The sequence below is a fragment of the Callospermophilus lateralis genome, chromosome 4 (assembly GCF_048772815.1).
Source record: "Callospermophilus lateralis isolate mCalLat2 chromosome 4, mCalLat2.hap1, whole genome shotgun sequence".
Classification (NCBI taxonomy): Eukaryota; Metazoa; Chordata; class Mammalia; order Rodentia; family Sciuridae; genus Callospermophilus; species Callospermophilus lateralis.
This window is the reverse complement of record NC_135308.1, coordinates 80,198,802-80,211,077: the sequence shown is the minus strand read 5'-3', so window position 1 is coordinate 80,211,077 and position 12,276 is coordinate 80,198,802. Positions and strand designations below refer to the sequence as shown.

The 12,276-nt window shown below is 45.3% G+C and overlaps 1 protein-coding gene across 3 annotated transcripts in view; it reads right to left on the bottom strand.

The window, feature by feature from the left end:
* The window catches only part of Etv6 (ETS variant transcription factor 6), a 225,147-nt gene extending 214,052 nt beyond the window's left edge, over window positions 1–11,095 (bottom strand). For all 3 annotated transcript variants that reach the window (XM_076854126.1, XM_076854129.1, XM_076854127.1), the window contains exon 1: window positions 10,893–11,095. In XM_076854126.1, coding sequence (XP_076710241.1) covers window positions 10,893–10,925 — 33 coding nt within the window. In that variant the 5' untranslated portion in view covers window positions 10,926–11,095. The remainder of the gene's footprint in view (window positions 1–10,892) is intronic.
* Between the last annotated feature and the right edge of the window lie 1,181 nt (window positions 11,096–12,276).

Below are 12,276 nucleotides of genomic sequence, written 5' to 3'. Positions count from 1 at the left end.
CATGCACAGGGCCCTGGAAAGTATCAGGAAGGGTGAAAGTGTGCAGGTCAGATACACTAACAGGTGTCCAACTTGAGATGTAAGTTAACACGTAGGCCCCTTTGCCCAACTCCCAGCCCACCTAGGTGAAAGTCAAAGATACCCTTACAGCATGCTGAAAAAGACTAGAGGATCATCACTCCAGCTTTACTGTGCTCGCCAAGATTCCTGCTGGATTCCTGCGTGTTCCAAAGCTGTGTCTGACCTACAGCTGACTTCTGCCTGCAGAGAAATACACCATCACCTCCTAATTCAGCCCTGCCAAAGCAGAACATCAGAGACACAAGAAAACGGAACACAAAATCCAGAAAGGGAGCCTTTGTTTCTCTGGTACGGTCTCTCCTTCCCACCTCCCCTCAAAGTGTCAGAGTCCGCAGACCAAGTGAAGGACTAAGTGGCACCAAGTCAAATAAAGAGCTGGCAGCTTTCCAGGGGGGTTGAGATATACTCAGCCAAATCCAGTCATTCAGGTCCCAAAGTCATGGGGAAGAAAAGATTTACCCAGACTGGGGAATCTGCTCAAAATCACTCAGATTTTATCCCCCAAATAACAACTCTCCTACTTTGAATAAAGATCACATCAAAAGGCACCAAGTGAGAAGCCCCTGACCTGTATCCCCACTATCGTTGACCATTACTGTCAGGAAAGCCATGGGTCTCAACAGCTCAAAACACCAGTCAAGCCAACTCATGACATGGATTTTATAAATCTCCCAGACCTCAAGTCAAAAGGACACAACAAAAGGCACCAGAGGTCCATCAGTCAGATTTGTCATTTTTCCAAAACCAGCCACACCAACCCGATGGCAAGAACTTTGGCACGAATACACACAAATGTCCAAAGAACGGAGAACTCACTTCTGCCCCTCTGGGTGACTGGACTGTGATCACAAATCAATACATGAAAACAATTAGCTGAACTACAGGGAAAGTCAGGAGACACCACAGTGTGGTTTGCTTCAACAGGAATCTGATTTGATGATAGAGAACAGCCTGGGAAAGACAAAATGGTCTAGACAAAAACAACGAATAATGAAGGAATTAAAGTTGAGATGTTTCCTTCCCAAGTCAGAGCGCCTCAAAAGCAGTTCAAGAAAAAGCTCAGCAAAACCCTGCCTCCCTCTTTACGAAATCTGCATTCTATTTCCTCCTACCCACTCTGGTACTGATCTATTTGTCCAAGTATTTTTTAAAATTTTTTTTTGGGTACATGATTGGACATAATAGTGGGATTCATTATGCCATATCTATACACATACATAACATAATTTGATCAATCTCATTCTCCAGTACCTTCCCTTTCCCTTCTCTCCTCCCTCCGGCATCTGCTTGTTCTACTCTATCAATTTCCCTTCTATTGTTATTATTATTATTTCAATTAGTTCATTATGATTATACACACACACATATGCATATGAGATTCACGTGGTATACTTATACATGGACATAACATAATTTGGCGATTTTGACCCCCCCCCCCCGGTTTTCCCCCATGCCCTCCCCAGTTTGCCAAAATATTAATGATTAGGGTTGAGACAACACTGATGCTAAGTCGTCCCTTGAGCTTCCTTCTTCATCAGGGACACTAGCACTTTTGGGGCCACACCTGCAGTGAGGTGGGCAGCCTTCGGCCCTTCTCTTTGCTTCTCTCTCGGTTCCAGAACTTAAGCTGCCATGCCTAGACTCCTACCATCACTAGGCAGCAAGAGGGAGTGTTTGGGAAATGGGTAGCTTCAGAGACAAACAGGCTGTTCTTTTGTTGTTGTTGTTTTTTAATTACAAGACTGATTTTTATCGGCAGTTCATTTCTTCCAGGAAACATAGAGCCAGCTTGCTCACTTATAGGAGATGGGAGCAAAGCAAGAATTTCTGACCCCATCATACAGATAAGTCTAAAGAAAGACAGTTACATGGCCCATCATAACCCACAGCAGAGGTTCCAGACTGCTGAGAGGAGAATCACCCATGTCTACTGGTAACTTCCTTCTGGTGGGAGGACAGGGGCATGGTATCCCTCCAAACCTCTTTAACCATCTGAAGGCCCCATACCTGTGTAATGGGGAAGAAGAGAGCAGTGAACACTCTCTCCACTATTCTTCAAAAGGGTATTTTTCCAGCCTCCGTCTCATCTTCTCGGGTAACATGCATATGCAAATGAAGATTTGGATTTTAAGTCCACTGCAAAAAGAATAGGGCTGCTGAAAAGAGATACTTCAGTCCCTTAACTTACACGGGAAACAAAGGTTCCCTCATGCCCCAAGGTAACAAATTTGGCTTTTTCAAACTCTTCCATGTAATTAAATTTCCATGAAGGCCATCTACTTACTCCCAGCTTATAAAACTGGAAATTCACCACCCCACCGCAAACAGCGTCTGTTCTGTGGTCAGACAGACATGGAATTGCCTGTGAAACAAAAGCAGACTAAGAATTGATGCCATCTTTCAAGTCTCACCCCAGTCACAAATAATAAGTGACTGTATGAACAAGCAGATCCCTGAATACGTTTGAATACTTGAGTGCTGAGTAATAGTGCTAGTTAGAGTCACTGTACGGACTTAGGTTTTTTCCTTTTCTTTCATCTCTGGAAACTTATTCAAAGCCACACTAGCTATTTCCCTCAAAATTCTGTTGCAAGATACAAAAGGCATGTGGTATGGTCGCAAAACTGCAGTTGGCTCATCTCTCCTGTTGTCAAGGCTTGAGTTCAATTAAAGTTTAAAAAAAGAGCTTTTCTGAGCAGAGTGACCCCAGCCCTAAGGAAAACTCCAGGACTGCGTTGACAGCTCAGTGCTGGATGTCACCCAACTTGGGAGACCTAGGTTTTAGCTCAGGCAGGACCACCTGCCAGCCCTGTGAGCTTGAGCAAGACTATCAACATCTCTGGCATCTGTATTCAGCTGCATAATGAACTAGAAAATGTGTAGCCCCTTCTCAATCCACATTTAACAGATGATATGTAAAAGGGAAGAATTCTTTTTAACAGCACAATACAATTTACATGTCCTGACAACTCTAAGAGGTATATAGTTTTATCATCACTAGGTTCATGATTAAGAAACTCAAGCTAGTTCAAGTACAAGGAACCAGGCTTCACCAGCCTGTGTACTCCAACATCTGTCTCCTCCCCCAGGGAACACATCACATTGAGTGGATCCCTCTTCTCAGTCACTTATGCTACTACCCTCTATAGGAAGTTGACTTATGCTACTACTTTCTATAGGAACATAAGACAGAATAAAATCTAAATCTAAAGCGGTGGTGATCTGAAGTGCATTACCAGCAACAACCAGCAGCATTCACGCCAGCAGGGTAAAATGTCCTTTTTGGGTCATTCAGGAAATGAAGTTGTTTTCCCTATGTCTGACTCCCACACACAAAGAGAAAATACCCCCAAGGAGTACACAGGGCCCCAGGAGCACTGCCAGCTCTTTCACTTCTCCACTGGAGAATAATTTTATAAATCATATATCCAGATAAGTGAAGCTTAGCCTTTAAAAACTTAACGTTATTTTTATGCCAACCCTTTTTGTAGGATATCTTTCCAAAATATACTTCATTCTTTCCTCACTTCTTAAATCTCATAATTTAACTTGGGAGTCATAATTATAAACACAAGCATCACCATTCTGCAGTGCCGTACAGAGGTTTAACCCTACAGATGAGTCATAACAGGGAAGCTCTGCTGTGAATCCTTGTCTGCTTTTTATGATTGCTCTCCTGCTGTGGGGTTCGAAGGACACAGGCCTAGGACAGAACACCTGATTCTGACTCTGGCTTGGCTACAGTTAGCAAAGTGTTCCTGGGCAAGTTATTTAAATGACAGGGTTTCTTCATCATTTTCATGAAAAGTTTGGGTCATGCTTCCTAAATTCCTTTGTGATATTTCCATGCTTCTTTTCCCTCTTTCCTCCCTCCTTCTCCTTCTCTCTGCAACCTTCCCTCATCTCCTCTAAGACTATCTTTATTAAGCTGTTTACATTCAGAAATTGATGAAGGGAGATGGCCAAAATTTTCTCTTCATTCAAGGAAGTTAGAAAAAAATAAGGCCAGTATGCGCAGGCTGTCACGAAAAGGAGAAGACAAAAAAAATGTTCCTCTGGTGGTGGAGGGAAAATCAGGGAACATTGGCAAAGACTTCGAATAGATCCCCAGAAATCACATGTACTAAAAATGTACATGAGGGATGTTTTAAGAAAGGGAGGAAAATAGCCATTATCCATTATGTTCATGGATTGAGTAAAAAGCTGTAAATCAAAAAGTTGTGCAAGGAGAAGAGACAGAGTAGGACTGATGGGGACACAGAAGGTGTCTGACCCCGAGGCTGGTCAAACTGAGGACAAAACCCCACAGACAGCCAACCACTCAATCAAGGAGTAGTTAGGCACAGGGGGAGGTAAGAAAAGTAGAAAAGGAAGAGGGAATTTCTGAGCAAAGCATAAGGGCCCAAAATGAAACTTGTTGAGACAACACATCACCATGGGATATTCAGGATTGGGGCAAAAATGGAAGCCATGGACATCCATCCCAGGGTGGGCAGCTCAGTGTGACTATCTGGCTGTCCCCACTACCTGTGGAACGGCTAGGAATACCCGTCTTCAGCAAAGATCAGCTTACAGAGGAACCACAGGAAAACTGCAAGGATCTCTGCGAGTGTTACTCCTGCCTATCATCTTAGCTCCCATGAAGAACTATGAGTCCTCAGTACTCTAAGTTTCTAATTTTCTTCACAAAGATGGCTGTCCTTTGGAACAGAGTCATGAAAACACTTTATCCCATGATATAGACTCTGGCCCTCACATTGCTCCATATAGTCTGGGGATCTGAGTCCAATACATCACTCAGCTTCTCTGGGCTTCAGTTTCTTCACTGTCAAATGGGGAGAAAAACTGCATCCTGGAGAGAATTGTGAAGACTAAATGAGATAATGTAAATAAAACACTTGGCACAAGGACCAGCACATGTTAGTATGCAATAAAGGATGGTGCTGATGAAGGAGGGAATGGGGGAGGAGGAAGAGAAGAAGAAAGTGCCTCTGAACAGTAAATCATCATACAGCTGCAGACCTGTACTAGTTGTTGCAGGAGCAATGACCATTAAAGCAACAGACACTTTCCAATTAGATATAATGTATAAAGTTCCAAAAATGAAAGGGCTCTAAGACTGTCTTTATTAAGCTGTTTACATTCACAAGAGTAGTGCACAGGACTGTATGAGTAACTGAGATCAACCGAGCAGCCCACTCTGACTTCAGGGTCAGACCTTCCTAATCAGGCCTCTCACCCACGCTGTGAGAATTCCAGATCACTGCAACAAGACCTGGCTAAACTTATATTTTCACTACCTAAGATGAAAGGGCCACCAAGAAAATTAACAGAGCACATAATAGATCTGTGGTAATATTGCAACTCTAAAGGAACAGTTTGGAGCACGTGGTAGCACTCATTCCTATCCAACACATGGTGGGGAACTACAAGTCATTGGGACTATTTGTTGGGGTTCATCCTGAGATGCCCCAGTAAGCACCACTTTATCTGTCTGGTTCCTGTATGTTCAGAAAAAAAATCAATTAAAATCTGTCCGCTCTTTAACTGTCTGTAATTCTAACTTTCACTAATTTAGACTGGCCTTTCTCTCCCCAAATACTAGGTTTGTCAATGAATGGGCTTCAAGCTGAGCCCCTCTTAGCATGGGAATTCTGTTCTTTTCAACAAATACACACAGAGATTGGTTCCTTCAGCACCATGTAGCACTGTGTGTTACAAACACAGTGGCAGTAGACTGTGCCTAAAAGCAAGCTAATGTGGTATCCACAGAGAAAAATTCATCACTCTGTACCCCACACTCTAGAGTGCCATTTGACACTGGTTCCCTCTGAGATCCACACCAAAGGGCAACTTCAAAATCCATAAAAAATGAAATTGCTCTTCAAGTTACTCCCATCCACCTCTTGCCCCTGACCTTTCCTGGTGGAAGTAAATGCAGTTTCACTGAGAGAATCTTAGTTCTTCCTGTCTCTGGTACTCACATCTGAGGTATTTTTCCCCCTGCCTAACCTACCCTAAGGAGAATACTTTCCATAGCCACTTCTCTAGGATCAGCTGCCATTTCTGTAGCTTTCACTGTTTTTAAACAGGGAACTTATTATACATCAAGTGGAGGTATAAATAGGTCTGGCTGACCCTGGATAAAAGAGCCCATGGCCCCCTTGAGGATCCTCACAAGGGACCTGACAGCAGGTACCAGTGCCTTCAGCCCAAAACAGAACTGCCTGGCACTTACACACCATTAAATATAAATATACATTGCAGGGGCTGGGGATGTGGCTCAAGCGGTAGCGCGCTCGCCTGGCGTGCGTGCAGCCCGGGTTCGATCCTCAGCATCACATACAAACAAAGATGTTGTGTCCGCCGAAAACTGAAAAATAAATATTAAAAATATTCTGTCTCTCTCTCTTTCTTCCCCTCTTTCTCTCACTCTCTCTTAAAAAAAAAAAAAAAAATACATTGCAGCAAATTGCAGTGCAAACACAAGTCCACCAGGCCCTTCTTCCTTCATCCCTGCCTCCTACTACTTCCTCTTCTCACACCTGACAAGACCCTGGCAGCCCAATGCTCCCACACACCATCTTCCTTGGCACATACCTCTGTGCCCTCACACCAGCTGGCTTGTGATTAAAATGGACCATGCTAGGAAGTGCCGGAGAGAGTGAAGCCTATTGTATCAAATTTCCTTGGCCTTTTATAGATACACCATGAACCCAAAGAATGTGGTGCAATGGCCTGAGACCCTATAAGCCTGTGTTCCTCCAAATCTGGCTCAGTCACCCCTAGGCTAAAGCAAACCACTTAGCTCTCCAAACCCCCTTGAATAAAACAGGAGTTTGGCCCAGGGTATATTTAAGATCTCTCAACTCTGGATGTCTTATGTTTTTTGATGAAAAACTGGAAGAACTTAAGACACTTGCTAATCTGAACTCTTACAGTGATTCCTTAAGCCCATTTTCTCTATTTTTTGCTTATTTAGACAAAAACAGTTTTTGAGGATTTTATCCTCAAATTTAATAAAATAGATGTGATATCATAATAAAATAGAATCATATCAAATTTATTAATAATAACTTTTGGATACTCAAGGATAGCTCCCGTAGAGGGGCCCTATTAAACATTTCTTGCAAGCCAGCAGATGAAGGTGTTAAGTCACCCTGAGGTATAGGGAGGAAAGGGCATTCAGCTCCTCCACACCTCACTTCAAGTCAGTAAACATGACAGAAACGTTTCTGCACCAGCTGCCAAGCAAGGTACTAGGTCATCAAGATAACCATCACTAAATCCAAGGAGCTTAGAGTCCAGCAGAAGAGATCCAGACAGTCGCTCAGTTAGCAACAAAATTAAAAAAAAAAAAAAAAAAATCCATCCTGTTATGAAAGCCAACCAACCAGTAGGACAGAGAAAGAGGGGGCCAGGGACATTATGCGACTAGTCTTTGTATTGTGGATTGTCCTGGCCAAGGAAAGCACATGCCAAGCCTTGCAAAAGACTGTGTCAGCTGGGCCATCACCACCTTCCGCCGCAACTTGGCTAACTTTAAAAACTGAACAGGTGACTTAAAGGTGAAGGCTAATGATGGAAAAGATGGGTTCTTCCCTGATTCTGTGATCAGTGTACACCTCTGAAAAACATTCAACTTTTTATGGAAAAGAATAGATCCTGTTCTTATAGTTAAAACAACCCCCAAATGGTCAGGGACTGAAGTGTTTAAATTCCTGTGACAAGAGTGCGAAAACATGAAGAGGCTCAAGTTAGACTGGGTGACCCTGGACTGGTCAACTCTCTTTACAAAAGTATGTTTCTGATACTAACTTCCTAAGGTAATGGGAAGATGCTTTGGAGGGGGGGGGGGGTGGGGAGAGAGAGAGAGAGAGAGAAAGAAAGAAAGAAAAGGCAGGGGATATAGCTCAGTTGGTAGAGTGCTTGCCTCATATGCACAAGGCCCTGGGTTCAATCCCCAGCACCACAAAAAAAGATAAAGGTGTCACCAACTGACCAATTCAGAAATTTCACCTTGGAACTCCACCCAAATCAGACACTACTCTGCTTTAGCAGAACAGACTCTGCTCAGAAGTAAACAAGTACTTCCCTCTGTGGTCACCTCTGGCCAGGCTCCTCTGTGCTCCATCTCCCCAGCTACTGAGGAATTTACTACCGGCTGACCAGCTGCTTGTAGGGCAAGAGAACAAGTGAGGAAGATTTCAGGAGTGGCAAGGAGGAGGGAAAGAAATCTCTCCAAGTACAGAGAGCCTTCCATGTCACACGTCTTCAGTACATCAGGCTCATCAGCTCATTCCTTGAAAGACTGACATTCATTCTCTACTCCACAGAAAACTTTATTGTTTGCTGAATTCTAGAAGCAATGACTCCAGAAGAAGCAACTTGTTTGTGGGTTACTAGCATTTCTTATTATGTACCACAATCCCAAAGACTAAGTGAAATCCACGGTGCATATCACCAGAACATTTTCAGATGACCTGGAATAATCCTGCTCGTTGATCTCTAAGGCTTTTTGTTAGAACATCATGAATTCAACAAACTCCATGGAAAGATACTTTTCACATATGTGCATCCAAACACGTACAGTTTCACCAAATATTCACAGATTGGTTCCATAACAATCCAAACAATCCAAAATAAAAGTGGTACTTTCATGACTGGTAAAGAATAATAAATCTATTTTGATCACACAGAAGTACACAGTAATGAAAAGAGGCATCTAAAAAAAACTAAGGGGCTGGTGTGTAGCTCAGTGATAGAGTGCTTGACTAGTCTGAGCAAGACCCTGGGTTCAATCCCCAGCAGGAAAGAAAGAAAAAGAAAGATCAACCTGAGACTATAAGCAATAAGGGGGGAAATGATATGCAAATTATGGACACAATTTTTATGTCACATTTAAGAAAGTGCTTTGTTTGTTTGGGTTTGGTTCTGCATGTATAAAAAACCACTGTACTTTTTCCACAGTTCAATGAATAACCATTCAGGACACTTCTGTCTCCAGCACAGAACTATAAGCATATCAGAACAGCAGAGAACAATCTCTACAAGAGGGACCAGAGGTCACAAGAATGGATTGCTTTTTGTTGTTTTCATCCTAAAGTTACAGTTCAGTAGCTGGTCCAGATTTTCCTGATGGCAGGTTTATTGCTATCCAGCCAAATACAATTTACTGATTTAATTCCCTATTATTTAGTTACCTCTGTTTTTGTTATGAAGTGTCAAATAAATTAGATTATCTATACCACAGGATTTTCCTGAACTAGATGTAGAATCTAATATATATTGCAAAAGAAATTTAGGTATCAAAGTATTCCGAGTTCTTTATTGTGGCACCTCTCTATGCATACCCTGAGATATGTACAAACACTGAAGCCCAAAAGTTCCATTGGTCATTTCTGTGAGACAAAAACAAAGAAACCCGACCCACCTTTTGAGTTCACATTGGCCTTACTTCAAACCCATGACCATCTTTCCTGATAAGTAACACTAAAATCTGATTATAATTATGAGAACCTAGAATGCAAGTATGATTTAAAAAAATGCCGCCTTTCCTCTACATACATCCTAGTTGAGAAGCGGTGTTAAAACGGGAAAGATTTTTCTAACTCCCCTTAGACTAAGAAAACAGGTTATATGTCCATTGTTTCTGCAGTGTCCATTCAATGAACACATTAAAATAGGCCAAGCCCAAAACAAACTTCAGCAGTTTCAGCTTCTCACTGGAGCAGAAAGCTTGCCACCTGGGTACTGATGGAACCATGAAATGCATAAACTGTAAGAAATGCAGAGATGGGAAAAATAATCGGGGGAGATGGACAAATCATCCTGCCTCCCAATGGATGGACAAATCATCCTGCCTCCCAATGGTGGCAAACTTTACAACTTTTTAAAAGCAACAAACCGAGGTACCAGAACCTTTTTAGATTACATATCGCGGCTACTTAGAAGAAAGCACTGTGTATTCAAGCATCTATTCTGTCTTCACAATACTGCAAAACATGGCCAGAGAACCGGGAGATTGCTGCTCTTAGATACCCTCTTTGCACTGTCAAACAGAGAAGGTCATTTTGCCTGGTCACTTATTTTTCCTCCCTGCATCACAGGAGTTTTCTACTTTTGAGATTGCTCAACTTTCATATGCATTGGAGTAAAAATAACTATTCAGCAACTTTATTCACCTTGGTTTAAAAAAAAAAAAAAAAATCCATTGTGCAATGCCCAGAAAAGCTGACACCAAGACTGTCTCTCCAAGCACCAAGACGGTGCTTGCAATTACAATGGGGGGGGGGGGGGATCCTGTGTGATCAAATCCAAGGAGTCCTTTTTAAAAAAGAAAGAAACGATTCCATTTCCGATTGGGGCTGGAGAACTTTTTCTCCTAAGGAGACCACCCCTCGAGAACAAAAGTTACATTTTAGTCACATGTTAGGTGTGGGAATAAGGAGCAGGATTTTTTTGTTGTTGTTGCTGTTGTTTTTTAAGCGCACTAATCACGGAGGTGTTTAACAGCTCGGGAGAACCCGGGTTCCTCCTAACCAATTGTGACGGGCATTTCATTGTCAAAAAGAAAGGGGGTGGGGTGGGGGCCCAGGAGCGGACGAGGGGGCTCGTCGGCTGGGCGCAGCAAGGTTACGCTAAAGGGTACAGACGCTGCCGCGAGCTGCATCTCCTTGCCTCGCGCCCCACATAATTTACTGCGAGCAGACCAACTGCAACAGCCCGCTCCGAGGAGCCCGGCACGACTGCCCTGGCCGGTGCAGCTCAAGGTTTTCCGACCACCGAGAGGGAGGGGAGCCGATCTTTACCTTAATGCTACACTGAGCAGGAGTCTCAGACATGTCTCACAGCGAGAGGGATCAGGAAGTTCTCAGTTTTTTTCCACTTTCCTTTCCTCTCCCCAACCCAGAAATGCTCCGCGGGCAGCCGGACGCGGTCATTTAAGAAGTTTCTTCCAGCATCTCTCGGGCAGCCGCCCCGGGGGTCTGCGAGCGCGCGGCGGGCGGGGCGGGGCGGCCGGCAGAGTTGCGCGCGCGGGGCGCGGGGGCGTGGGAGCCGGGCCGAGCGGCGGCGGGGTCTGCGGGTCGCGGCGCGGCGACCCGGGCTGCCCGCCGGCCTCCCGTCTCTCCTCCCACCCGCGGCCGGCGCGCCCGCCCCCGCCCTCCCGCCGCTCTCCCTCGCTCTCTCGAATGTTTTCCTTCCTGGAAGAGAGAAACTGAAAGGCAGAACTGAGAAAGCTCTTTGCTCATTGATCTTGAGAGTTTCAGTGCAGAAACTGACGTGAATTCCCAGCACAGAGCTCTGCCTCTTAAAGGAGCCACCAGGAAATAAAAGCTCGGGTTACAGCCCAGCATCGGGGAAATAAAAGCCGGGCGGGGGAGGGGCGGCCGAGGGGGCGCGGGCGGAGGACGCCCGGGAGCTGCGGCCGGACTGCGCCGCGCCGCCCCCCAGGGCACCCCCAGGGCACCCCCGGCGCCCCGCTCCCGCCCTCCGCGCGGGCGACCCCCAGCCGGTCGAGCTCAGCAGGCAACTGCCGGCTCCTGGAGGACACGTTTTACAAAACGTTATATTGTGGCCCCAGAAACCGCAAAAACAGGTTTTATTCAACTCCTCCGGCCTCCCCCTACCTCCGTTTCTTAGATACATGGAAATGCACCAGGGCTTTTAAATAGTTTCCCTGCGCGCAGTTGCAAAGAGAATACGAGATAGGAAGGGGCATTCCGGGAAGGACGCGGAATCCGAAGGAGGAAATAAAACAATAGCCTTTGTTCTGCTTCTCGGCCGCTGCCGCTTTAAGAGAATCCACCAGGAAATGGGAGATCGGGTTACAGACTGCACACGGGGAAGTGTGGGGAGCGAGCGCCGGAGCGCGACGCCGGAGACAAAGCCGGGCGACCGCGCCGCGGGCGCAGGGGACGGCTGGGTGGGGGCATTCCCCGGGAAGGTGGGCGCCCCTCAAAGAGGAGGCGCCCGCGTCCGCCCGGGACGCGGCCGCCGCAGGCGCTTCCCCAGCCGAGCACGCGCTCTGGGGAAGGAAGGCTGCGGGGCAGTTATCAAAGGCAGCCCAGTTCCTTTTCCTGACCCCCTCCCTCCGCGTTTCGAAATCCACTGCCCTTTTAAAGAAATAGCGGCCGCTACCAACCGAAATAGGTGACTGGACTACAAAGTTGACAGGACGTGTTCCCACAGATA